At 39.2% G+C, this 27911-nt stretch overlaps 1 protein-coding gene across 1 annotated transcript; it reads right to left on the bottom strand.

The window, feature by feature from the left end:
• Window positions 1-1202: 1202 nt before the first annotated feature.
• LOC115689257 (ATPase 7, plasma membrane-type-like) lies at window positions 1203-9265 on the bottom strand. The gene is made up of 22 exons (XM_030615257.2): window positions 8933-9265; window positions 8200-8279; window positions 7663-7782; window positions 7459-7557; window positions 7249-7386; window positions 7007-7141; window positions 6612-6791; window positions 6169-6375; window positions 5958-6077; window positions 5741-5860; window positions 5443-5565; window positions 5240-5344; window positions 5007-5151; window positions 3714-3869; window positions 3400-3638; window positions 3231-3263; window positions 3060-3141; window positions 2785-2945; window positions 2448-2660; window positions 2118-2300; window positions 1777-1955; window positions 1203-1515 (listed from the first exon to the last, which is right to left on the bottom strand). The coding sequence occupies exons 2-22, from the start codon at window positions 8251-8253 to the stop codon at window positions 1422-1424; spliced, it is 2886 nt and encodes a 961-aa protein (XP_030471117.2). The 5' UTR covers window positions 8254-8279; window positions 8933-9265; the 3' UTR covers window positions 1203-1421.
• Between the last annotated feature and the right edge of the window lie 18646 nt (window positions 9266-27911).

Here is a 27911-nt window from a genome sequence, read left to right as displayed (position 1 = left end):
TACTGGTGGCTGGCGAGGGCTAGCCTCGCCTGAGTGAGGGTTGTTCTGGCCACCGAGTTCATTCCTCTCTCCTCTCTCTCAAGAACAAATTGGTACACGACCAATTTTACATCCCCAGAACCACCTCATACACGACCCTCTTTTTCCCAGAAAGCATAGCCTATCACAACCTCCTGCGAAGCCACCGACCAAGACCAAATTCAACTCTAACCGCGCCCATCAAAACTGTAGGAAGAAAAGCCCCACCAAGTCGCTGGCGACCTCGTTGCCTCTTGCACTGCCGGCGAAGAACCTCATCATGGGTCAAGTCGGGATTCTGAAACGCGATGAAGAGAATGCCTCGACGGCGACGACTCTGGAGTCAAAAGTCGATGAAGCTAAAAGAACAGAGGAAGTCACGGGTAGTGTGAGCCCACCTCTGGAAATGGCTCAAGCTTGGACACATAAGGCTGAGTCGGCCTGAGTCAGTGCCGGGTCCGACCAAGTCCTGGTCGAGTTTTACGTTGGGACGGCGTTTATCAAATCCCTCGCCGGCCACTGGCACTGGCCATGAAAGAAAAAAAAAGAAAAAAATTCAAAAGAACTATAAAAAAAATCATGAAAAAATATTCACATTAGCGTCAATTGTGCCACGTAGGATTTCCATCATTCACATCAGCAATTTCCAGCCTAAATTGAGAGGACGGACTCAATTTGTATGTGAAAATATTAAGAATTAAATTGATCTAATTAATAGATTTATGACTTTTTGGTAGTTTTTCCGAATTTCTTACTCGAACAGACTAGAGTAAGAATTTACGAGCCTTGATGACAGACTTGACCCGACCCACCCGACCATGTGGCTTAACAACTTTGATTATATTAGTTTGATCCGTGCACCATGTCTAATCATGACCGGACAATAGTAAGGACGAGAGAATTTTGAGAGATAAACATGTTTACGCGTGTGTAAGACAGAATTACGGAGCAAATTGAGATCCCATTAGACTGAAGATGGGCCATGAATATATATGACCAACTTCTAACCAAACCCAAAGACACATTAGCCTCCAGAATATGAGGGTCCCGTCCATATCTCTCTCATCCAAAGGAGCAATACTTGCACTGAAGCATTGTGGTAAATAATCATTGTCATCAAAAGAAATTAATCAATCGCCACAATAATACAAACTTTTAAATCAACGAGGATGATACAACCTACATTACATTGTTGCGAATACCATCACCCGATTTCTGGATCGCCACAGGCGTGTATGTTAAGAGCTCTTATTGGTTTGTAGTTTGTGTTACATAAACATGTCGAATAATTCGGAGACAAACGGCGAACAGTGGGGCAAATAAGCTTGCGAAAATGTCAGGTCGAATCGAAGGTGCGTAATCAGCATCACTAAAACGGAGGCGAAACCCGTAACTTTGCGGCTTCAGACAGTGTAGTGAGGATTGACATCAATGTCTAGACCCCTCAGTTTTGCAAATGACTCCACCTTGCCCTTCAGAGTGCGAAGTTCCCTTAGCCTGCATTTTGTGAGAAAATTAATCTCGTTAAACATCATGATGGTCAGCTCAGTTTGATGTAAACTGAAAATCAGAGGGCTTATACAGAAACTTTTATCAATTGATAACAGGAGGTCGAAAATGTTTGAATCATTAGTTGCAGATACAGATATTGTTGTATGATGGTACGCATTAGGTCTAATATGACTAGGAAAAGAAGTAAAACATGAGCCCTCCTTCGTATTGGCAATGTGGAGCATTATGGTGTCAATCAGTTCTAACCTTGCGATTTCCGCACGTCTCCTGGCTTCTTCGGCCATGACACTAATGTCCCCGAATGTGTGCTTCTCAAACGTCACTTTAGTCTCCGTGGATGAAAGGCCATGCCTTGTGCGCTGCTCAGCAGCCCAGGCAGCCTCACGCGCTTCCTTACCAAAGTCCTTTTGTGTGGTCAGTGCCGTCTGCAAAGCAATTCAATCAGATGTTCATCAATAAGGAATGTATGCAGTTGGTCAATTTCAAAGCATGACTAACCAATCTCACCATGGGTATTAATGGAGTGAAGCTAAACTAATGCCTAATGCAGTGATTCCTAAAGAGAGTTCAATGATCATTTCACTCACCCTTTTGTTGTATACCAAACCCCATGCTCTTCCACTTAGTGCATACCGAACAGCAAATTTGATAGGATCGAGCAGCATGTAGGTTACAATGTTGTATATCCAGATGACACCAGTCCACTTCCACCCGATCTTACTGATTCCGGCAAACTCCCATGTTGCTACAGCAGAGAGAGTAGTTGCTACCTGTAAGATCAAAGAATCGAGCAACGAAATGCCCATTTTAGTCGTTCCTTTGTTGCTATATATACTCGTACTGGAGCTAGTGAAGGGGCCACTGCTTAGACATAAGGGTAGCCCACATCTTATTTAAAAAAGCAATTTGATTCTTACCAATTGAGCTATGATAAATGCAGCAACGAGAAGAAGACCGGGTCTTTCTTTGAAAGACCATCCCCTGGAGCGAGTCACAAAAATGAGAGCTTGGCTGATGGTGCTGACTTGGAGATATACAGCAGATGCTAGCTGTTGGTTTATTGCCTTGGACACACTAGGGTCGGACATATGGAAGTGTTTCTTGTTGAAGTTCTTCACACCGAAATGTCTCTGTCCGAAGAAGATGGAAAGCATCAGTTACTGGTTTTTGATTAGGAACACCAAAAATAGTTTTTATTGTGATCACGCGCCTCAATTAGTAGATGAAAAAAAAGTTGCTATGCAGGAAGCATACCGCAAAAAAGTTAGTTTCATAGGTCATCCAGAAGAATACTACAGTCATGATGGCAAGGTAACCGCCTATGACAATTCCAGTAGCGAAAATTTCACTCAGCTTCCAGCTATCTGGAATCGGTGATGGCTTGACTCTGTCTTTGGATATGGTCATTATCGTACCTAATAGAAGATGCCATGCCATGCACATATTAGGAGACTATATTGAAGATAACTGCCCACATTGTAGGCATCGAGCGGATGGAGAGGAGAAGCTACAAGAGCGAAAGTTCTTACCATCGTTGAGGATGGCAATGATGAGAACCATGAAAGGTGGGAAACTGAACTTCCAGAACACATTGAGTAACATAAATCCAAGCTGTTAGATAAGCCCACTGGTCAGTAAAAAAAGACGATAGGGTTTTGTGGAAGCAGCATCTGGAAACCAAGCAGGATAGGATAACTTACAACGATACGGATTGTGATAGACACTGCATATATCTGAAATGAGAGGAAAAACAAGACAAACATGAAGGCATTAGAAGTGATCGGATACCTTGAGCCAAAATCAAAAAGTTGTTAAATAAAGTGGTGATCAAAAGAGTTGATCCGGTTCCAGTAAAAAAGATTTCGTTACTGTGTAATTCTTCATCCGCTGAAAGATTGCACGGCTAGTTAAGACAGCACTAATGATGACACTGAGTCCAGGCTCTGTGAGAACTATATCAGAAGCACTGCGAGCAGCATCAGTTGAATCAGCAACAGCAATGCCTATATCTGCTATTTTCAGTGCAGGTGCGTCATTGACCCCATCGCCCGTCATTCCAACAATGTGCTTCTTCGCTTGTAATCGCTTCACGATCTCATATTTGTGCTCTGCACAGAGCAAAATATGCTAAGCTTGGGATCGTCCTATTAAATTTGTAACATGATGTGATGTGATGTGTTTACCAGGAAATACACCAGCAAAACCGTCAGCTTTCTCGATGAGCTCATCAACCTGAAATGAGATATCCTTATTTTCACCGAGCAAAGATGAAGAAGGATACATATTTGTGCCCATGCCTAGACGTCTTCCTGTCTCCTTAGCAATTGCAAGTTGGTCACCTGAAACAAAGAAGAGAAACATCGATCAAACTATTTATCTGCATTTACGAGTTAGACAATAATTGATTTCTGAAAACATATAGTGGTTGTAACTACTAACTAGGGAACTTTTGTTGAATAAATTAGGCTTAATAAATGTAAGGGTTAATACCACGAAAAATCACTAATCCAGTACACTTGTGACACATTACCCCAAACTATTTTTGACCATAAAAAACCCGCAATACACACATGACAATTTTACCCATACCACAAAAAACCTCAAGCGTACACATGTGACAATTTTACCCCAACTAATTTTTAATATTATTTTTTGAATTTTTTGAATTTTTCTTTTCTTTTCTTTTCTTCACTTCAACCTTTGGCGGTCGCAGGTCCGGCCGACGGAGGTGAAGCCGCGAGGGCCGCCCTCGGCGACCACGCGAGGGCCGCCCTCGCTCGACTCGGCAAGGGCGACCCTCGCCCAACTCGGGCGAGCCGTCCTCGCCTTGCCCAAGCGGAGGGCCTCCTCGCCCGGCCGGCGAGGCGGCCCTCGCTGAGTCGGGCGAGGGTCGCCCTCGCCTGGGAGTCGAGCGAGGGTCGCCCTTGCAGGGGGCGAGCGAGACGGCCCTTGCCCGGCCCGGCGAGGGCAACCCTCGGCCGACACGGCATGAGGGCGGCCCTCGCCGAATCTCAGAGACGGCCCTCGCCCGAGTCACGCGAGGCGGGGATCAGCGAGGGCGGCCCTCGCCCGACGCCGGCGAGGCGGCCCTTGCCGGCTTCCGCCTACGGCGGTCGCTTGGACCAGCGATCGGCCGAGGTTGAAGATAAAGAAAAAAAAAAAAAGGAAAAAAATAAAAAAATAAATAAAAATTCGAAAAAAATAATATTAAAATTTTAATTCAGGTAAAATTGTCACATATCTACGTTTAGGGTTTTGTGGTCAGAGTAAAGTATCCATCTTACGATTTGGGTACAGTCAAAAAATAGTTAAGTAAAATCGCTAGAGTACTGGTTTGGGGTTTTATGGTCAAAAAAATAGTTTGGGGTAAATGTGTCACAAGTGTACCAGTTTAGGGTTTTTCGTGGTATTAACCCTAAATGTAAATTGGATCACAAACTCGGCCAGGAGAAAAATAAAAAGGTCATGGTGAAGACCTGTAATCATCTTAACACTAACACCGAGATCTAGTGCTCGTCTGATAGTTTCAGCACTGTCATGGCGAGGCGGATCAAAGAGGGGGAGGAGACCGACAAATTCCCAGGGCTCCCCAGGACTATCTTTGGTACCAGCCGGTACTTCCTGTGGAACACGACAACTTCAAATCATTAAGGAATTGGGAAACGGGAACTCATGTAAGCATGATGGAGTTCATTCCAAGCATAATCACCTGACGAGCAACGGCAAGGGACCGAAGCCCGCGTTCTGCAAATTTATCAATCATTGAGTGCACCCTTTTCTCAATCTCAGGTTTGTTCCATGCCAGGCTGAGAATCTAAATTTTCACATGAAAAAGAATCTGATTGTTAACAGCATATACATAGAACTCTTTTTAACTTAGATTCAGAAGAGAAACCGTCATATATGATGTACCTGTTCTGGGGCACCTTTGCTCACCCGGTGCATTTTACCACTCTTATCAATGTATGTAAGCGCTGTCCTCTTATCGGTTGGATTGAATGGAAGAAAGTGGACTTCTGTGATTCCAGTTCGTGCCTTGTTAATGAGAAGGGCTTGATCAGATTTACGTTGACAAAGCACTCTTTTGGAGCACAAGATGCTTACAAGAAAGTAACTTTCACTACAGAGAAAAGAGTGCGATGGTACGACATGCCTACAGGAACGATAAGCGAGTCATTCCATGAGTTATTAGGCAATTAGCCCCAAATACCTCCTTTGGATCAGCCAACATTGACACAATCGCGGCATCAATAGCATCTTGATTCTCCAGCCTTGAAGCTCTAGCAGCCATCAACACAACCATATCCTTGTCAACATCTTTAGCAAAAACCTGCACAAAAGTATTGGAATCATCCAAAAGCTCATGCCTCAAGCATGAGAACCTAGGAAGAACAACCTATGAAAATTTAAAGTCGCAAATGTAGTACCTCTATCAGATTCTTGTCGACTGTAAGTTTGTTGAGTGTGAGAGTGCCGGTTTTGTCACTACAAAGCACATCCATCCCAGCCATTTCTTCAATGGCTGTCATTCTCTTTGTAATGGCACCCTACAAGTAACAGAAGAAATTAACTTACATGCAAGAACAGTTATCGGCAGAAGGATCACATACAAATATGATCGCTCAATGTTTTACAAACCTGTTGAGATAGGCGATGAGAACCGATGGCCATAGTGACAGAGAGAACAGTTGGCATGGCAATTGGGATCCCACCAATAAGTAAAACGAGGAGGTTATCGATACCATCACGGAATCCTCTATCTTGAAGGCCAAATATTACAACGATTTCAATGAACATCCCCACAGCGATTGAGCAAATGCAGAAGTTTCCAATCGCTGTTAGAACCTGAAATCACAGAAACAAATGATGTCTTATTACAATAACAAAGTGCAAACTTCTCATCAATTAACTGCATCTTTCATTCTGTGAAGAAATGTTGCAAACGGTTCAATCAACGTGAATTTATTTAGCTTGTACTATAAGTAAAGGTTTCATCATGCATGGTGTATAATCTTGGTTAGTTTCCTTGCAACCAATAACACATTAAGTACAATAATGAGCCAAAAGCTTCCAGCTCAAACCTGCTGAAAGTGGCCAATGTGTGTTGTGGTTTCAACAAGATGAGCTGCCTTGCCGAAGAAGGTATGCACTCCAGTGGCTATAACGACCGCTTCAATCTCACCTTGTTTGCAGGTTGAACCAGAGTAAACTCCATCACCAGGATTTTTTGTCACTGGAAGCGACTCTCCCGTGAGAGCAGACTGAAAGAGAGATTATGCAATGACTTGACCCCACCTTGGAAACAACTGAAGAATTACTTTGTTCCCAAATTTTGAATTCCATCAAGATGAAACAACTTTAGGTGCATCCTTTTCTGATACTAGTCATTGTTAATAATAACATTTTTTTGTGGAAAGTGGAGCACTCCAGAATAGTTTCTTCTTTGAACCCTTGCAACATAAAGATGGCTTTGTACCTGATCAATCTTCAAAGGATCTCCTTCAAGCAATCGAGCATCAGCAGGGATGATGTCACCAAGCTTGATACTAACAATGTCCCCTGGAACCAACACCGAGGCATCTTCTTCACTCCATTTTCCATCTCTTAAAACCTGAATGAGACAGCCAGGTTTGGGTGGAGCAACAAGAAAAAAATAATGTGGAAAAATCAGTCGACTGTTTGTTATTAAGATTTCATTATAACAGGGAATATCAAAACCTTAGCTTTCGGAGCCAACCGAGCCATAAGGGCTGCGGCAGCATTTCCAGCATTATTTTCTTCGATAAAGCTGATTGTTGAGTTGATTATGAGCAGAGCAATGATGCCCAGAAAATCAGGGTAATCCCAACCCTTACCCTGCATAATGAACTCGAAGAGTCAGAAACTTTGTTGATTGTGTTTGCAATTTCAAAGATCCTATGGACATACCCCTCCATGTGCAATTGCTATGGCCATAATTGCGGCAGCTTCCATGACCCATGATAGAGGATTCCACATAAAGCTCAAAAACTTCAGTAACTTACTTTCCTGTAGAGGTAGTTCATTAAACCAAAACACGATTTAAAAAAAGAACCCACTAGTAAATGATCTTAAGTTTCCAAATTAGAGAAATACAGAGGCAAAGAAAAGGACCTCTTTCTCTTCAAGTTTGTTATATCCAAAAACCTCAAGCCGCGTCTGAACCTCATCAGAGCTAAGACCCTCTTTTGTGCACTTCAACTTTTCAAAGACTTCTTCCACGGGGATGTTCTCCTGCCAAATGTGGATTCGCCATTAGCCAATGAGCATCTCTACCACAGGTTTTTTTTTTTTTTTTTTTCCTAATGACCATTTTTGCATCATTGTTGCATAATAGAATATCTCATATATCATCAAAGTAGACATTATCTACTGAAGTGGGAAGAGTTGAAATCTGAGTATTATAGCCCACTTATTTTATCCTCACTCTGGGAGAAGGAGCATATTATAAAACTTTTCCAGAGGGCTCTTACATGAAGTGTCGAATGATATTTGTGTTGCAAATTGATATGACTTTCGAGAAACGCGTGAATATCAGCACAACCACTGAACCACAAACTAGTTTGCCTTTGGCTATTTTCAACAAACAAAGAAGACCTGCAACGCCGATCTATTTCAATAATACAGGTCCTGGACGATATTGACACTCACCAGATCAATGGTTTCCTTGCTGATAGCTTCTAGTGCAATTGCAGTCTTGTCCATTGTGCAAACCCTGATTCGGCTTCAACCTGCCGAATACAGTTCATCATCTGATCATATAAAGCCATTTGCAACCACAAAACTAATGACCACTCAATCTTAATCTAAAAACAAAAGGACGAACTGTGTGGAAAATGTAATATAAGTCCTCCAACAATTACTGAAATTGTTCAAAATGAACAACAGCATTACCCGGCAAAGAGAATGCATAACTATGCAGAAGAAAGTAGTGAAGAGATCATGGTGGTTAATCAGTTCCACAAATCAGCAAAATCAAAATGGATTCTCATTGTCTTATTCCGGAAAATATATAATCTATCTATTAGTAAATGCATGATGACAAGTTTGTTTTAGCTCGTAGAAGATAAAAATCATGTCCCACTCCCACTTTTGATCATCGAATGACTCACAAGCCTCGAGAGCCCCTATCGTGCACATAGTTTTGGTGTCATCAGATTGAGCTCATGCTACAACCGATATTTATGTCTCCTCATTCCCAAGTTGCATAAAACATCCTAAACACACCCACTAAAACTGCATGAAAGAAATTAAAATCAAGCAAACACTGAAATCCCACACAAGGAAACACTACAAGAATGAAACCAGATCCTCATAATTATGCGTAGTGAACATCAATGAACATAGAGAATCCCAAAAGAGAAAACGGGAAATAAGTCTTTACCTTGGAAAACTCTCGAAATGGCCACCAGAGGTCAAGTTTTTTGTGTGAGAGCAAAAGCCAAAGAATGTGGCTTCTGCAAGGTTGGTCGGGGAGAGAGAGCGAGTGCTTTGGAAGGCATGGAATGAGTTGATATATGTACAAACTGCAAGAACACAGCAAATGTCATCAGAAAAAAACAAAAGAGGATTTCATATGCCAGTGAGAATAAGGAAGGTACAGCAAAGTGCAAAGAAGAGAGATAGAGTATAACGTCCATGAGGAACAAGACAGCCAAGAAGCTTGTGCAACTCCGTCACAGAGCATAAGGGGTTGTTTCTAATGGCTTTCTGATGCTCACAATGCAGATTTTGATACAGGTTTCAATCACCCTTCACAAGTACACAAGAAAGTCCCAAAAAACAAGAGATAAAATTCTTAAATTTTCTTTTGCCTCTGCTTATTCATGTCGTGATGACGAAGAAGCTCGTACGGCCTTGTGCCGCGCCAGTCTAGTTTAATCATTTTTGGCCTAGAATTTGAACATTGTTGAAGGAGGGTCATAGATTCATCCTTTTTAATAAGGCAGCCCAAATTTTTTTTTTCCCAAAAGTAGAATGTCATGTCTAAAATTTCCTTTTTAGGAGACCAACCAGTACATTTTAATCATTTTAACGCACAACATCAAACATTTTCAATAAGACTTAAGTGGTCATATCATGCTAAACGCATCACTGACATATATTGAGGTCAATTAGAGATGAAAACTCCGTTCCTTACAAAAGCAAGACATTTTACGAAGACTTTAATATCCCATTAAAGGATTCATATCGCATGGTTTGAGTAGTCATAGTATACATCTTTCCTCTACACATTTGCACACACGTTCCCATGTAGATGGGCTCTCCGTGACATTACAATTGTTTGACTAGTCTTTTACGGAATCAAAATGAATTTGGATCGAAATTGTTACTAGTTGTGTATCCTCTTCTCAATTGGATAATTTTCGAGCTATTAAGATATTGCTTGTTACAGAAGTGCACGATTGGATAATGCATTATAATTTGGGAATATTTGTTCTCACAATAATAATAATAATAATCACGTCTTATGTTTTTGGCACTTTTGCTGGCAACAAAAAAAAGGAAAAATACATGAGTTCCTTGGTTTTTGTCTGGAGTGCATAATTTCCCCTGCGAGAGCACCAATGTCATTGGACAAATCAAAATCTCTTGCTTTCTTCAACTTTTGGCTTATTGCGAGGAAAAGGGTGCCGGATGTTTGAACAAAGTTCCATAAGAACATGGACAGAAATCGGAATCACTGAGATCTGTCTTTTGGTCTTAACCCTTTGGATCGCGTTCAAGAATCGGTTGTCTCGAGAGTTTTGGCAATCCCAAGTCTAATTGCTCGTACAAACGATGCAGCATTATTGGCTTTTTCTCTAGATAATTATCAAAGAGATCTGAGCTGTAGCATCTTTAATGGCAATTTACAGCTGGTGAAATAACCGGACGACCCAGAAGACCAATCGATGAGTTCGTGAGATGGAATGAGTCAATTTATGTCGTTAAAGGATGTGAAAGAGAAGATGGGATCATTAGTATAACCAAATAGATGGTGTCATGAGGGATCAAATCACACTTAGTGAACATTTTCGCACTGCAGTGATTATCATCAGGCGGAACCTTTATCAAAAGGGACAAGAAATATCTTCCAGCGTAGTGTTAATTCTTATGGAGGGCAAGCAAATGAGATAAGAACCAACTTCATCTAATTAAGTGACAAGAATGTTTGACTTTTGCGTTGAAGGGGGACTATCTTCACTTCTAATTGGCTTTATCAAGATTGACAAAAAGTACTAGCAATTGAATTAGTTCTTTTTCTTTTGGCAGAAAGTATTATCTCTTCAATAGGTTTTTTGAGTTGAATATTTTTATGCTACTGCATGGAGATTTGTATTATAGGAGCTATCGAGCCCGAGAAAACATTCATTCTAATATGCTCCTTTTTCCTTTGTTTGCCAGTACAAATCTCTTGTGCTTGTCATTGGCTTCATGACCCGTCACACATGATTAATCGACCAATGTTACTGTGGATAAGTGCGGACTCGCGGCGAGTAAAGATGAGACGCTATGGCGGGTCACTTTGAGGTCATGGCAGCCAGTCCTTTTGTTTCAACGGCAGCCCGTGGCCTGAAGGAAATCGTGGAGAGCTTTCTACGGTTAGAGTAACTAAAGTCGAGAAGCAGTGACATCCAAATGTTGAGAAGTTTAGAAGCATTAAAGCTTTGAAGTGCCACAAGTTTTCAAATGAACGAATTGATCGGGCATTTATAGTGAGAGAGTTATGATTTTTTTTTTGGTCGAATGTGAGAGAGTTATGATGGTTAACGTAAAATGACTGACATATGGCAATTCTTGAGTAGGAAAATAGATAAGGGATAGGTAGCCACATGTCATTGGGACATGGGCCAATTATCGATTAACGTGCGTCCGAAAGGCACGTTGAGGAGTGGCAACACGCCGGAAAAACATGGGCAACCACCACGCACACTAGAAAGGATTAATGGATAGGCCAAGTCATTCCTAACGAGTCCCGTCCTTACTTCACTAGGCCAAACTCTCTAAAACATTCCATTCAGATCGAGATAACCTAAGATACGGAATGTCAATACTACATGAAGCAGTACTCCACGATGCGAATCTCAACAAATCCCTAAGTAAGAGCATTTGTTAGTAAACTTGATGAATCATAAGTGGAAATAATATAATTATTACACATTAATATAAAGTGACCAAATTACGCATCATATACTCACTCTTTGGAAAGCATGAGGATTCCATATTTTTCCTTTTATGAAGATTCATAAATCTATCGGCATAAATGATACTAGAAAATTAAAGCATAATCAAGCAATTGAACTATTAAAATTGAAAATGGAAAACATCATACTAAAAATGTAATCAAACAAATAATAATTAGAAACAGAATTAGAAATCATAATTAAATTTAAAAAATGCTATAAAAAGCTCCTTAAAAATGTAAAAATGAGTAAAAATAAAATCATAACTAACATTTAACTGAGAAAATATAATATAGTTATACTAAAGAAAAACTAGAAAATGAAATGAATTAAACTATCCCTAATCAAACTATGCATAAAATCACGAGAAGTGAAATATTTCACCAATCTTAAGCATAGGTAGCTTAATTATGACAAATTATGAGTCTCATCGAGATTCGATCTATAGTGAAATATGCTTCGATGGAGAAAGAAAAACTACAACTAAAACAAACATTTAAGAGATGACATTGCAGATATTTGATAAAAATGGAAAATAAGTTTCACAGTTATAAAATGATAAAGAAGTACGATTTTAACACCACTTTGGGGGAATTTTTTTTTTCCGATGCTCCTAATAATTATGGCTGTCCAATTATGAAACCCATCAGAAAAAAGAATTATGAAATCCGACCCAAATAAACACTAAAGACCAGTGGACTTTGTACCAAGGCCTGTGTTTATGAACTTGTCAACGGCCCAATTGAGTGGCTGGTCAAAGTTGGAAGACTATTGTCATCCCTTCTTTTGGTCATTGGAGTTTGGATTTGATGATGTGACTAATGATTGGTGTCTATTGAGGTTTGTATCCGGAAATACCAAAAAAGTCATAAACAATAATCATATTGTATTAATACAAATTAAGTCATAAACCTTTTAATTGGATCAATTTTATCCTAAACATTTTCACATTGGTACCAATTGAATTCATCCGGCCGATTTAGGCTGAAAATCGCTAACATGGGATGGTCAGCGTTAATGTGGACAAATTTTTTTAAAATTCCTTCCCTTTTCTTTTCCTTTGGCCTGTGGCCAGTCACGCATTCATCTACCAAAGGTTCATAGTTCTAATTTCCCTTATTATATATTTGCATGCTTAGTCTAAGGACAAAGTCCAGCTCGTGAAGATATCTAATGGATATGTGATATACAATAAAGTGCATTGTCTTATCAAATCACGAATCCGTTATTTATTTCAAGTATAGGTTGGTAACCAAGTTGGTGCAAGCACAATATGAAACTCACATTATTTATCCAATTTGAGCCCTTCAAAGAAAAATCAATTCCAATTCGCTCACTATGATCAAGAGCAAGACCTATTCCATAAGCAGGGGCCGCCAATGTCAATTTATGCACTATATACATCGCGAACCCATGTTTAATAATATATACTTTTGAAAAAGATGGTGCCCTAGATGTTAAATATTAACTCACGACTCAAAAATCAACGATAGATGGCTCGCGTTTTCTTAAAGAAAACTTTCGGGTTTGGTTGGTGAAAGTCTCACGTTCTTGCTCGGTAAAAGTTGGTAAGCATCCATGTGATATCACTGCCTCTTGACTCAGTAGTTTTGAACTTCACCGATGTAATAATAACCCTAATATAAAATCAAGTTACCTTCATCTTCGTTTGTTAGATGCGCGTGATCCCTCAAAGAGGTTTCTGTTCCTTCAAGCAATGACCTTAGTATCACCAAAAAGTCATCGAAACCCTACACTTGTGCACAACCGCACTCCACGGGCAGAGATTTTATGTGCTTTTAATGCATTTTTCGGGTTCTAGATGTGGAAAAGGTGTTAGTCCCAAGCTTAAGAAATAGGTTGCGATGACCGATGACTTCCTTTAGCATCTTTTTTGTTAAAGAAAGGAGGAGGTCACGATGACTTTGACTTAACAGCACGACCCATAATTAATTTTCCTTGTGCTGAATCTACTGATGACGGTCAGGACGATATTGTTGCAGAGTCAGAGATACATTTCTTACGGAAACCTTGGTCTACACTAGATCATCTAATTATCATCATACTGATTTTTTTTTTTTATAATTTTGTTCATCCTTACTTAAAAAAATTACATTAGTGGTATTAAATTTTTTCATTAATACAATACAAAACATTGCTTATTATTGGCCCGTTTCTTAACAATATAAACTTTTAAGAAAAACTGTTGTTTAACGAAATTATTTTGTATTTGCGGGTAATATTAAATCAAGAGATCAACAAATCATCCTAGAAACTCGCCCTAACAACTCACATTGGAAAATAACTTTTAGGACTGATGGCGATTAGAAAGCATAATTGCCAAAGATCACGGCTACTCTATCTCTGTAACAGTTGTCTCTAATTCGATTGATTATCGTCCAAGGTTAGTCAAATCTCTCCCTTGTGTTTAACATTTTTCATTAATATAGTATAAAATGTGAATCTCGTATGTGGTTTCTCAAATTGACTTTTCATAAGAATTTAATTGAGGGGGGACTGCTGCATAAACTAACGATCTCCCTTGTACGTGAAGACTCGTATATTTCGAGATGGAGTCTATGCAAAGATAACATGGGGGTCAGCTAGTTTTTGATTAATTGTTGTAATGTATGAACTATTTTAATTTCTGAAAATTTGGCGAAATGTTAACACTTTGAAACCTTGACCAGGTTTAATTATACTGGTCACTCAAAAATAGTCACACCATATACAAGAATAGGCAAGGAGCACCCATTTTCTGAGAGTTGACTGATATACTTTTAACAGGCAAATGAACAGATGTCATTAGGATTAATTAAGATAACAAAGTTGTCCATTTATCGTACTTCCATGTGATAACGTGATCGGTGTGGATCAAGGAAAAAATTACGAAGAAAGAGAGACAAACCCCAAACTTAAGCTGCCACGATGTCTTTGATGCGGGAACATCTGACGTAACTCCATCCACAATTTCAGTATTATTAATGTTCATTTAAGCTAAGGTAGATTTCGGTTATAACTTGCTTCGGTGGATCATTGATGAGGGAACTATTGATCGAGTTACCGATTAAAGTTATCAATTCACCAAAATACTTGCTGATTTCGAATCTAATCAATAATTTATCAATGGGAGACTGCTCCAAGCAATTTCCCATGATAGATGACGATTTCCTAAAGGGATTATTTCCTGATCAAGGTTGGAGCACGAATTTTAGAAGATAAACAAAGGAGAGTCCTCCATTGTAAAAACGAAAACTTGTTGAATGAAAATACATGAGATTTTCCTCTATGTGAGCGAATATTTTTGGAGAGTGGATAACTCCTATATCGGTTTCTTTATTCTTGGAGAGTAAATTACTCCTCGGTGGTTAGTCAAGAAGCACTTTATCCCCGGCTAATGGTTTTTCTTTAGGTCCTGGTGGAGAGTTTCTCCTATCCCGAAATCTTGTATCCTTGGCGGGTGGCTTGCTCTTTTAAGCCTTGATGGTGAACTTCGTCGATCCCGATCCTCATCTTTAGTTGGTGGTGCATCCTTTATACCTTGGTGGCGATCGCATTATATCCTTCGTTTCCATTTTACCCATCGATATACATCCCACAAATATACACCTATCTATACATGTTATCCAAAAAACTCAATTTCCGGAGTCACTCGCCCACACGTGCATGAGTCTTCCATCATTGTCCCACCCTTTTATCTCCTCGAATATGGTGGTTGACATGTCCTTCGGCCACCGATTCTTGACATTAGTATTCTTAAACTGTTTAGTCATGTCCATGCAAAAGAAAGCTCCAATAAACCGATTATTCTGATTTTTTTCTTCTTGTGAGTTGGAAAAATTAATTTAACGGGAAAATTATTCAAATAGTCATAAACCTATTGTACGACAGCCAATTTAGTGCTAAACTTTTCAATTATATCAATTTAGTCCTAAACATATTGACAACTTGCCAATTTAGTCTTATACCTTTCAATTGTACTCATTTAATCCTAAACATTTTGATAATATGCTAATTTAGTCCTAAATCTTTTAACGATTTACCAATTTAGTCATTCCAACAAATTTTGGCTAGAAATTAGTGACGTGACAGTCTAGTCGGCACTGGCCGTCCTATATGAAAATTATCTAATTTAGATTAGGATTTAATATAAATTATTTCCTAGTTTAAATTAGGTCATAATTTAGATTGAGGAAGTTTCCTATTTAAACTCATAAAGAAAATCTCAAAAATATCACATACATATCTTATATTGAATTAGTTTTATAATATCCACATCATATTGCATGTCATATTAGATTATTTCATAATTCTTTTGTTTGTCATTAGAAATAGCTCATATATAGATTGCATTTAAATAATTCATGTCAATGTTATTAGTTTAATAATTCATGCATGATAAAATTAGAATTCATGTAGATAGAGTATCTAGATTAAATTGCATTCATGTTAATTATTAAATTGTTAGCATGCATTTCATGTTAAAATTTTGTTCGTGCATCATGTTGCATTCACATTTTCGTTAGTGGTTTAGGATTAAAATTAAATGAGAATACTTGCAAACCATTTTTGAAATAAAGAGAAAAGGAACTGAAATGGTGTTTGATTTATTTAGTGTAAAAAAGTTTCCATATCCATGAAATCTCTGGTTCACAAAAGTAAAATATTCTTCCACATTTAACTTGGGTTTCCAATTAACTCATAATATATTAGCAATGACTCAAAAATGAGTTGATTTGCATGTTTAATTGATCAAATTAAAACCCCAAAGTTGTGATTGGTATGCGCTTGGGAGAGTCTGCATTAAGTGTTTGCTTAATAATCCATAAACTTTCCCTTGATGGTTCATCTCGAGAAAGATCGTGACAGCTTGTTACTCTTAGCTTACAAAATTACCCATAAGCAAGCCAACTCATGGATTAAGTATGATTAGGGGTGATCGATTCCCGGTCCAATCCGTTCTTAGCCGAAAACCGAACCAGGAGAACCAGTTCCCAATCTCTAGAACTGAGAACCGGACCACATGATACTAGAACTGAATCGGATCAACCAGTCCGGTCCAATTCCCGGGTGGTCCAACGGAACCGGTGGACACCAAGCTTGTCGGCCAAGTGATCTTTTGTCATGATAAATGCCGTATTGGGAAGCCCATGAATTTTCCTCCCAAAAACAAAGAACAGAGCGTCTCGCTCCACCTCGTTCAATTGTTCCCAAGAGGAGAAGTCACACTCTCTCTCTCATGGAAGCTAGTCTCCCTTCCCTCATCCAGTTTCTTCACTTGCGAAAAATGAATGAGTAACACAATAGCATACAAAAATATATGTACACCCGTCACCAGTTCCAATTTTATGGAACCAAGAACCGGACCGACGACCCAGGGAACCGCCTAGAACCGGCCGGTCCGGTCCGGTCTGGTTCGGGTGGTTCCCAGTTCTAGCGGTTCCGTTGCACACCCCAAGGTATGATCTATATCGTGAACCCACATGTTCATTTGTTAATCACTAAACCAATATACTATGTCTAGAGGCCGTACACCTCAAATCAACATTGATCTAGGTCATCAATGACTTTCAAAGAATAGTATAAGAAGATTACCTTAAATATCAATTTAGGCTATTATGATTTTCATGAATGTATATGTTGAAATATATTAGGTTTTACCCTCGAAGAATGGTTGGCCTCGTAGGCAGACAAACAGAAGCACCTGTAAGTAAAATTTGGAAATTAACAGGAGTATAAACAAATTTTTCAATGAACATAGAAAAGATCACATAGTCATAACGGCCAAATGGTTCCTTTCTAGAATTGAAGTCAAATATTGTCGACCTGTAAATATGGCTGTATTTTCCCTCATCCCTAATTGATAGAGAAATCTCATAGTAATAGAACTCCGACTCAGTGGATTGCAAATATTATCATCATGTACATGTGAACATAATTAAAGACAAGTTTGAGCAATGTCTATGTTCAATCGAAAACATGTATTCTCTAATCATGGATGGTCGAAAATATGCCTTAAAATGCTTAATGGTATATTTTCCTCAAGCCAATAACTTTCCAAATCCTCTTAGGACGGAAAAAAGCGTGGAGAAAGTTTCCATGCAAGTGAATTATTTTTCCCAAGAAAATGAGCTCATACCACAACCCTTAAAGCCTTTGATATCTATGGGATATATTCACTAGAAGTCTTAAAATTTATCATGAAAGTGCAATTGAGTCCTAAAACTTACAAAAAGTGCAATCAAGTCCTAAAACTTGTCAAATTGATTCAATCAAGTCCTAAAGTTAACGCCGCCTAATTTACTAACGGAAAACGCTGACGTGGCTTATTTTAATATTTTCTCTCTCCTACGTGATGATAACGTGACTTTTTATATTATTTTAATGTGATCCTTGAACTTTTGGTATATATTCAATTTAGTTCCTGAACTATACAAAAATGTTCAATATTGTCCTTCCATTAATTTAAGTTTAGAGACAACAATATAGGCTAGGGACTAAATTTAACAAAAATCAAAAGTTTAAGGACCACATTGCATATTGAGTTGTAGTTCAGGGACTACATTGCACATTGAGTTTAGGACCGCATTGCTTTTTTTTCCTTTTTTTTTCTTTTGTTTTAACTGTAACACAAACTCCCTTTCTTGAATCTCTTTGTACGATCAAACTTGAATATTTATCCAGGTGAGGTTTCGTAAACGGCTCAAGCTTGATACATAATTTGACACCAAATACGAACAAGAACATATGATTATATAATATAACCTTGACTTTAACTTGGGGAAAAGTACCAAAAAAGTCCTAAACATATTGCATTGGTACCAATTCAGTCATAAATTTTTCAATTGGATCAATTTAGTCATAAACCTTTTCACATTGGTACCAATCCAGTCCGTCCGACCAATTTAAGCCAGAAATTGCTAATATGGATGCCGTCGGTCCTACGTGGCACGACCGATACTGATGCTGACATTTTAAAATAATTTTTTAATAATTTTTCGAATTTTTATTTTATTTTTTCTTTTAGTTTCCCTTTTCTTTTTTCCTTTCCTTTTTTTTTCTTTCCTTCCTCTTCCCTCCGCCAGTCGCCAGCCTCCACGGTGACCAGCGGAGGCCGCCGGCGACCGGCGAGGACGAGGGCGAGGCCCGAGATGCCCTTGCCAGCCACAAGGGAGGCCGACCTTTGGCAAGGGCCAGCAAGGGCTAGACGAGGCCGCCCCTCGCTAGATTCGGTGAGGGGACACTCCCCTAGCCCTCATCGGCCTCTGGTGACGGCGAGGGACCTCGCGCACGACCTCGCCAACCTCTGGCGTGGCTGGGCGAGGTCCCCTCGCTGGATCTGGCGAGGGGCGGCCTCGTCTAGCCCTCGCCCTCGCCGGCTGTCGGCAGCCTCCGCCGGTCACCGTGGAAAAGGTTTAGTACTAAATTGGTCCAATTAAAAGGTTTAAGACTGAATTGGTACCAATGTAATAGGTTTATGACTTTTTTTGTACTTTTCCCCTTTAACTTGTAACGTGAACTGCATGTGAAATATCCAACATGCATGATTTGGTCTCATCGATAATGCCAAGATAGATAATATAGAGAACTAGGGTTTATTCATTAGAATGCCGTCCGGAATCAAACAACGAGCAACCTTGTAAGTATAGTTGAGAGAGAGAGAGAGAGAGAGAGAGAGAGAGAGAGAGAGAGAGGAGAGACTTTGTTCAAAGAGAAGATTTACACTAATTTGGATTGTTGCTTGTAATTAATTGCGAAAATCTGCATTAACTTCCGGGTTTGGCAGAAACCATTTTTTTTCCGGGGAAAATAAAAAATTCATTTCGCGAGATTCAAAAGATCTTGCTTGTCTTCCTTACCAAAAAAAAAAGATCTTGCTTGTCTTAATAGTTCATATTCGCCTCATAATGCCGAGATTCATGTCCCATCCTTTTTTGACTATGTCAAAGAGAAATTTAACTTTTAAGAGCACTTGTGAACACAATTTAAGAGATCTTGAAAATTCTTATTTCCACTTTTAATTAACTAAACTAATGTCCTAAGAGAACTTATTAACAAAACCCTTCATTTTGATCATGTTCACAGTCAATATTGTATCGACCGACCAAAAAAAAAAGTCAATATTGTATCTACCCTTGATATTAATGAATTGCTGTTGTTTAGGTTCACAATAAGCAATCTCGTATTAGTTACTCATAGGATTTGTTTAATTAAATGAGTCGTGCGTACCCAATCAATCATGACACAACCTATATTGACCACTTTGCTTTGACTTGCAATTTTTTTTTCCTTTGAGGCTTCGTTTGTTACTCAAAAAATAAATAATTTAGAAAATATTTTCCTAAAAATGAACGTTTGTATCGCTTGAAATAATTAAATCAATGAAAAATGCTTTCATTATCGACAATAATTTATATGTAAACATTTTCGTGGACGATAAAAATATCTTTTTTCATTTCATTTTTTTAAGTGATACAAATAATCCATTTCTAGGGAAATGTTTTCCAAATCATTCATATTCCGCAAAACAAACACACCAAATATTTATGACGATAGCACAAATGGATATAATAAACTCACAAATTTATTTTAACTTAAGTAACTCAAATTTTTTTCTAAATTTAGATATTTTCATAAAATAAACAAAAAAATTTATTAGTTTTCTTACTTTTCCCCTAAAATTAGTTTTTTTATGTAAATAATCACTTTTAGAACGTGATTTTTGTGAATAAGGGCCCCGTAAAACTGAATTTTATATAAAGGAAGCTATTCAGGTTATGTTCGGGTTGGATTGGCCCAATTAACTAATTTAATTGGCGAGTCTATTCGAGTTGAGTTTTCCGATAGCAAGAATAATTAAACTCGCCACATTATATCCATATAGGTCTATCTAATAGTATTAACGTAACTTAAACATCACACAAATGTTTTATCTTATTTATCGTAATTTTATTAAATATGCTATATAAAGAAAGTGACCCTGATGTAAATTAACCCCTATGTTTCTTTGTAAGGTATAAACGTCGTATGAAAGACTTTCCCTAACTTTACCACCATCCCAATTTGAATACCGATAAAACCGTTAGAGGTGTCAAAAAAGTCCGCGCTGGCCCAACCCGGACAGGCCTGGCCTGACCCTATCCTAAATTTTCGGGTACTTTGGGGTTGGGTGTTAGTTTTTTTGGGGTAGAGTTTTAAGGTATGGGTATTGTCAAGGTAGGGTTGGGTCGAACCGGGCCGGGCCGAGCTGGTGTGGGCTTTTTTGACACCACTAGGGCCAGAGCGAGCGGCAAAGAGAGCATCTCCCTCTCTCTCTCCTCTCCCGTTCGCTCTCTCCTCTCTCTCCAAGCGCGATGGACCCGATCGCCCATCCGTTCGTCGTGGATTTCTGTTCCAATGCCTTACACAACCAAGTCCTCTCCTACTGGCACTTCTTCGACTCGATCCGCGATCTGGGCCTCCTCCGCGACCTCTCCAAGGTCCTCTGCGTCTTCGCCGGATCTGGCGAGGGGTGTCAATGGGTCGGGTCGGGTTGGGTCAATTTTTTGGTATTCAAATTGGGATCGCCATTAACTATAGGTTTAGGGTCGGGTCGGGTATCATGAAAACCCGACCCGACCCGACTTGACCCATTGACACTCCTAGCAAACCGTGTTACTGCCTTTTTAAGTGACATTCACAAGCGCCAAAACGCACACTTCATCATTAGAAAAAGAACAGTAAAATTTTGATCAACGATCAATGGTTTCTTTATACAATAATTATCTTTATGAAAAGGATACACAATTAATAAAATGTCATCTTGTACTCACCCTTTTGTTCATTTGTCATCAACAAAAACAGATAATATAACCTAATGATCTTACTAGTTCCGTGAACATGCCAGTTAACTGGTCTCCTAAGCAATGAAGCACCTTCGACGGGGTTACTACATCACTGTCAAAAACAGCTTCGCTTTCATTGTACATAGCTTTTCTGACTCCATGCGGGAACTCAGCTACTGTTAATAAATTCGTGTAATATTATAAACCAATCATCATCAAATCAAATTGATACTAATGTAATAGGTTTGTGACTTTTTTGGTACTTTTCCTGGATAGGAGAACCTTCTTTATGCTCTCGGACAAGGAGAAGGTATTTGCAGCAGACCACCAACTTTTCCTGGTCGACCCAAGACCAGGAAACTTTGGACGGTACGAGGCCAAACATCAGGACAAGAGGGGAAAAGACGATGACATGGGCATGGTAAACCATCCGACGACTAGACTCGCGGGGATGGCGATGTGGATGAAGAGGACAACGACTGAACTTCTGGTTGTACCAAAACTCCATCGAACGAGTATATTTGTCTATCAACCACCGATAAGATCAAGGTGAAGCCGGCCATTGGGATAAAATGGTGAAATAGATATTTCTGGTCATAAAATTGTTCAATTTTTATTTTGGTACTCTATGGTCACAAAAAGCCTAAATTGGGGTCAAGAAACCTCTGGTCAACAACTAATCCTCGGGTTTTGTCGTTCAAGTCTTTGCCTGATTTTTTTTTGTTATTTAGGTTTTCGTGTTTATGCTTTTACCGTCTTGTCGGTCTTCTCGTATGAAAAAGAACGTTAAAATATGTCTAACAAAATGCTTTTAGAATAAGTGGCTACATTAAATGATTAAAATATACTTTCTGTAGAAAGATAATGAAGATTGTGGAAAATGGATGATAAGCTTTCTGTCACTATCTTTCTAATCTTTATGTAAATAAGACATACATAATGCACGGTACGCTGCTCATTTAGTGCTTTATGGGGCCTTGAAGATTGAATCGCACTGCATCTAAAGATGACCAGGTCAAAAGCTGGTTTCTCCACTGCCAAAGAAAACGCTTTCAGATATGCAAATAAACAATCGACTATGATTATTGGAGTCTCCAAGGATAGGTAGCGAAAGGGAGATTGCAAAGAAACTCCTAAGATAAAAGGCTTCGCACATATATAGTTGAAGCGGTCAAAAGAAAATCGGGTCTCGAATTTGGTTGGAGATAGATTGCACATCAAGACCGTTATATGTTGAGGAAGAGAACAGACTTATAAAAAATGGGAAAATTGTCCAAAAAATCATAAACTTATTGCACTTTTGTCAATTCAATCCTAAACCTTTTAACTTTGCCAATTGAGTCCTAAACCTTTTCATTTCTTGCCAATTGAGTCCATTCAGCCAATTTTGGCTGAAAATCGCTGACGTGGATGCTGGGCAGCCACATGGCGCTGACGTGGACATTTTTATATAATATTTTAATAATTTTTGATTTTTTTATGTTTTTTTTCTTCTTTTTTTTCCTTTTCTCTATTTTTTTTTATGAGTTTTGAAGTTAGGGTTGGCGAAGGTGGCCAGCCGACCTTTGCTGGCCACGGGCAAGAGCCGCCAAGCCCTCGCCTAGCCAGATCTGGGCGAAGACGTCGCGGCCCTTACCAAATATGGGCGAGGGCTCATGCGCCCTCGCCCAGAGCCAGCGAGGGTCAACCGGCCACCCTCGCCGGCCCTAGCTTTAAAAATCCAGAAAAAAAAAAGAGAAAAGGAAAAAAAGAAAAAAACATTTAAAAAATTCATAAATTATTAAAATATTATATAAAAATGTTCACGTCAGCGCCACGTGGCCGCCCGACGTCCACGTCAATGATTTCTGATCAAAATTGGCCGGATGGAATCAATTGGCAAGAAATGAAAAGGTTTGGTAAAGTTAAAAGGTTTAGGACTGAATTAGCAAAAGTGCAATCGGTTTATGACTTTTTGGACAATTTTTCCTATAAAAAATAAAAAGGATTAGTATACAAGTAGTCCTAAAACTTATCGTGAAAGTGCAATTAAGTTCTAAAACTTTTAAAATGTACAATCAAGTCTTTTAAATAACTCCGTTCAATTTGGTTAATGAAAAATGTCGACATGACTTTTCTAAAACACATGGCGCTAGTATGGCACCCACCAAACGCCACATTAGGTGGAGGGTCGTATGAAGATCAATGCACCAAGAAGGCGAGAGAGAGACTGGAGGATTAGGTTTTAGATTAGGGAGACTCGAGTGTTGAACTTTTGTCACAAGAAATACTAGGCATTAATAATTCCCCTTCGCTAGTTCTTTCTTTTTTTCCAACCGGAAGAGTGAAAACAGATTTTAGTTACTTTCACTTTCTCAAATCAAACGAAAACACAGGTTTTCTCCCTCATTCTATCTCATGTTCACTAATTCATCTCTTTATTCAGACACCTAAAACAGTTCGTTTCATGACAAAGCTTCGGGCAAAAGTATACGGGAACTTCAAGCTTCAACAAAATTGTAGATCTGCTTCAACCAATGAAGCCTTTCAAGCTTGGACGAAGTCCAAAAGTTTCGCTGAGGCTTCCTAAAGCTTCAAAGAAGATGTAGCTTTGTTGGAGCTTCAAGAATCTGTCGCGACCTTCCTAAAAGCAAACCACCAAAAGGAAAGCTAATGGGTTACTAACCCCAAAAACTTAGCGCAGACTCTCCCAAGCCTATACCAACAGCAACTTTCGGGTTTTATTTTAATTAATTTAAACATGCAAATCAGATTATTCAGGAGTCGCCATTAATCAGTTATTAGTAGGTTGATTAGATACATAAGTAAAGTGCTATGCGAATTAGAAATTCATGGATACGGGGACTTAATTACACTAGATCAATCTAAACACCATTTTGGTACATTTTCTCTTTATTTCAAAAATATTTTGCAGGCAGTCATGGTCAATTTTAACTTAAGCCACTAACATGCGAGAGGTTATCATGTGAATGCACAAATAAGAATTTAACAACCAATAATCAAAGTTGTTAATAAATTGCTAGAAATAGAGCAAGAATATAAATACCTCAAGCAAGCAAAAGCTCATTAATTGCAATGCATCAAATGTTCTGCAAGATATTAACTTGAAAATGCATGCATGTCCTAAACATGACTTATAAATGTTTATGCAATTATAATTATTTCTTTTTTTTCTTGTTTATGAAAACTAAACTATATGCAATTTTAATCTAAGTTTAACACGCATGAATTATTAAACTAATGACATGAAAAATCTCCTCTAGAAAAATTAAACAGATAAAATTACCACGCAAAATCTCCTTTCAAAAAATATGAGCATATTATAAGCTTATCGGCTTTAAGCACGAAAAGTTTTTTTTTTTTTGATGACCCAGGGAACCCCCGCACGGCCGACAGCCGGGAGGTAAACCCTGGGGGCGACACGTGCTAGCCACCACACACGTGCACCGGTTAAGTCACCCTGCGGCACCCGGGATTCGAACACTCAACCTTTTGCGAGAGGAAGAGTGCGCGCTCTAGCAGCGCCACCTAGGCGGGTGGTTCCATATTATAAGCTTATCGGCTTTAAGCACGAAAAAGTTTGTAACTTCTAAACAAAGAATTTATCATACTAAAAATTTCATCAAAAGCATGAAACATAGTTTTGTGCATTCATTTAAGAAAATGATCACTGCAACAAGTGTTAGATGTCAAGAATATCAAACGCAGAGGGACATTCTTTGTAATAGGTGTCCTCGGATTGCCCTATCTGAAGGGGAAAGGACATATGTATGCACGTTTGATCTTCAATTTGATAAACCCTTTATTGTTGCTCTTGCTCCTGCAAAAAGAGAATGTACATGAATAGGATACTATGCAATAGAAGAGGGAAAATTATCTAAAAAGTTATAAACCTATTGCACTTTTGCCAAATCAGTTCTAAACCTTTTAAGTTTGCCAATTCAGTCTTAAACCTTTTCACTTCTTGCCAATTCAGTCCATCAGGTCAATTTTGGCCGGGCAGCGCTGACGTGGCAATTTTTAAATATTTTTTTCGAATTTTTAAATTTTTCTTTTCTTTCTTTTTTTTTATTGCCCTTCTTCCCTCTAGCCTGTCCGACGACCGGCAACTAGCCAGAGGCGCGGACCTCGTCGGCCTCTGGCAAAGCTCGCCCCCGCCAGCCACTGGCAAGGGCGAGCCTCACCCGCCACTGCCAAGCCAACCTCGCCAGATTTAGGTGAGGTCGAGCCTCGCCCAGCCAAGGCGAGACCGGCCAGCGCCGTCACTGGCCGGCCTCGCCTTAGCTGGGCGAGGTCGGCCTGGCAGCGGCGGGCAAGGCTTGCCCTCGCCAATGGCCAGCAGGGGCGAGCTTCACCAAAGGCTGGCGAGGTCGACCTTGCCAGCCCGCGCCTCTGGCCAGTCGCCGGACCGGCCAGAGGGAAGAAGGGAAGAAAAAAATACTAAAAAATTCAAAAAATATATATATTTAAAAATTGTCACGTCAACGTTGGCCGGACAGCTGGCACCAGCCGGCGGCCACATCAATGCCGGCCGGCCAAAATTAGTCGGATAGACTCAATTAGTAAGAAGTGAAAAGGTTTAAGATTGAATTGGCAAACTTAAAAGGTTTAGGACTGAATTGGCAAAAGTGCAATAGGTTTAGGACTTTTTGGACAATTTTTCTCAATAGAAAGGTTTAAGACTAAATTGGCAACTTAAAAGGTTTAGGACTGAATTGGCAAAAATGCAATATGTTTAGGACTTTTTTGACAATTTTCCCCAATAGAAAAGCATGTGCAAATTGAGACTCGAGAAATTCCGGTCATTCATTTTGGCTAGAATCATAGCACTATCTCAGTCGAATTAGTCGATTTGCTATTTCTATCGAAATCTGATGTGCCCCTCAATTTGTCATCTGCAAGGGAAAAAAACAGAGTATCATTTCCAAAATGAATCACGTTCGGGAACGTGATTGTACATTTTTCTTTCAAAAATAATCTTTTTTTGACTTGCCTTTGACTTGGGAAGCGGGGGCTTTGTCAGGTCAGCCAAGAGGCGCGGCAACAATGCGTCGTGACGGGCAGAACAGCAGCTTCGCCGATGGGGCTTCGCATATGGTGTTTCTGGTCACCGGAGAGTAGCAAGGACAGCAGGTCATCTTCAAGGCAGCATCAACAACTTGGGCCTTCACCGGCGGCGCAGAGGAGCAAATCGATAGAGAAGCAGGGATGCGTCGCGATGGTTGAGGGCACAGCAAGGGACTCGACGGCGTCGGTGGTGGGGGTTGGCCAAGAGGGGTTCTCGGCCGAAACCTCTTCTCTCTCCCTCTTTCATTTTTTTAACTCGTGTTTTCTTTTGTGAGTTCAAAGAATAGAATTGCCAACCTTTAGTTAAGAGGCATAACTGTATATTTATGATGTTTAACATAGGTTTAATGTCAAATCATACAGGCTTAAATCGATAAACTAAGGTTTATGACTTTTTTTATAGTTTTCTCCTTTTTCAGTCATAGCATTAGGCATAGATTCAATAAATACATTGCTATGACTTTGTTATATTATTCATAGTCAAATATCTTTGACCAATTATTAGGAAAGTGAACGTCGTGATATTATAACATATTGGCGTGCATGCACACACGAAAGTATGTAAAAATTTTGGAAAAGAAGTTTGACTGCGTTAATGTTCATCCTTGATCGAAGGAATCTGACTTTTGGTTGGTGGCTACAAATATTGACCATCGCTAAAAATAAAAATGGATGATGTCCATATTGATAACCTGTCAAGGCACTCTTAGTTTATTTTTAACTCTTGACACAAAGATCAACGGGAAAAGGGTTGCGTTTCGGTTAGGTTAGTGAAAGTCGCATGCTCTTGTATTGTAAAAGTTGGTAAACATGTATCTGATATTACTGCCTCTTGACTCATAGTTTCGAACTTCACTAATGGATAATTACCCTATACAAAATTTAGTTGCTTCAACGATCGGTTGACGGATCCCACCAGATGTTTCTGGTCCTTCACGTAATGACCTTGTTTTATTATCACCAAAACGTCATCAAAACCTTACACATGCGCACAACCGCACTCCACGGACAGTGATCATGTGCTTCTCAAATACATTTTTCAGGTTCTAGATGTCTAAAATATGCTGGTTCCAAGCTTAAGAAATAGGTTGAGATGACCGCTGACCAATGACCGATGACTTCCTTTAGTATCTTTTGTAAAAAAAAGGAAGGTTGTCATGATGACTTTGACTTAACACAGACATAACTGATTCTCCTTCTGCTGACGACGGTCAAGAGGATAATGCCGCAGAGTTGGAGATACATTTCTTTGCGGAAATTGTTGACTGAAAAGAGATGATATAATCGTTATCGTATTGACTTTTCA

The sequence above is a fragment of the Syzygium oleosum genome, unplaced genomic scaffold (genome assembly GCF_021117445.2).
Source record: "Syzygium oleosum isolate NSW1041296 unplaced genomic scaffold, Sole_v2.1 Sole_v2.15, whole genome shotgun sequence".
Lineage (NCBI taxonomy): Eukaryota > Viridiplantae > Streptophyta > Magnoliopsida > Myrtales > Myrtaceae > Syzygium > Syzygium oleosum.
This window is presented reverse-complemented; position numbering and strand designations above follow the sequence as displayed.

Bases quoted from the DNA above. Each gene is read 5' to 3' on its own strand.
- LOC115689257 (XM_030615257.2), bottom strand. From the start codon at position 8,253: ATGGACAAGACTGCAATTGCACTAGAAGCTATCAGCAAGGAAACCATT. The intron at 5,345-5,442 runs GTACATCATATA...GTGAAAATTTAG, and splicing joins GCAAAGGTGCCCCAGAACAG to ATTCTCAGCCTGGCATGGAA. The intron at 2,301-2,447 runs GTAAGAATCAAA...TTGATCTTACAG, and splicing joins CATTTATCATAGCTCAATTG to GTAGCAACTACTCTCTCTGC.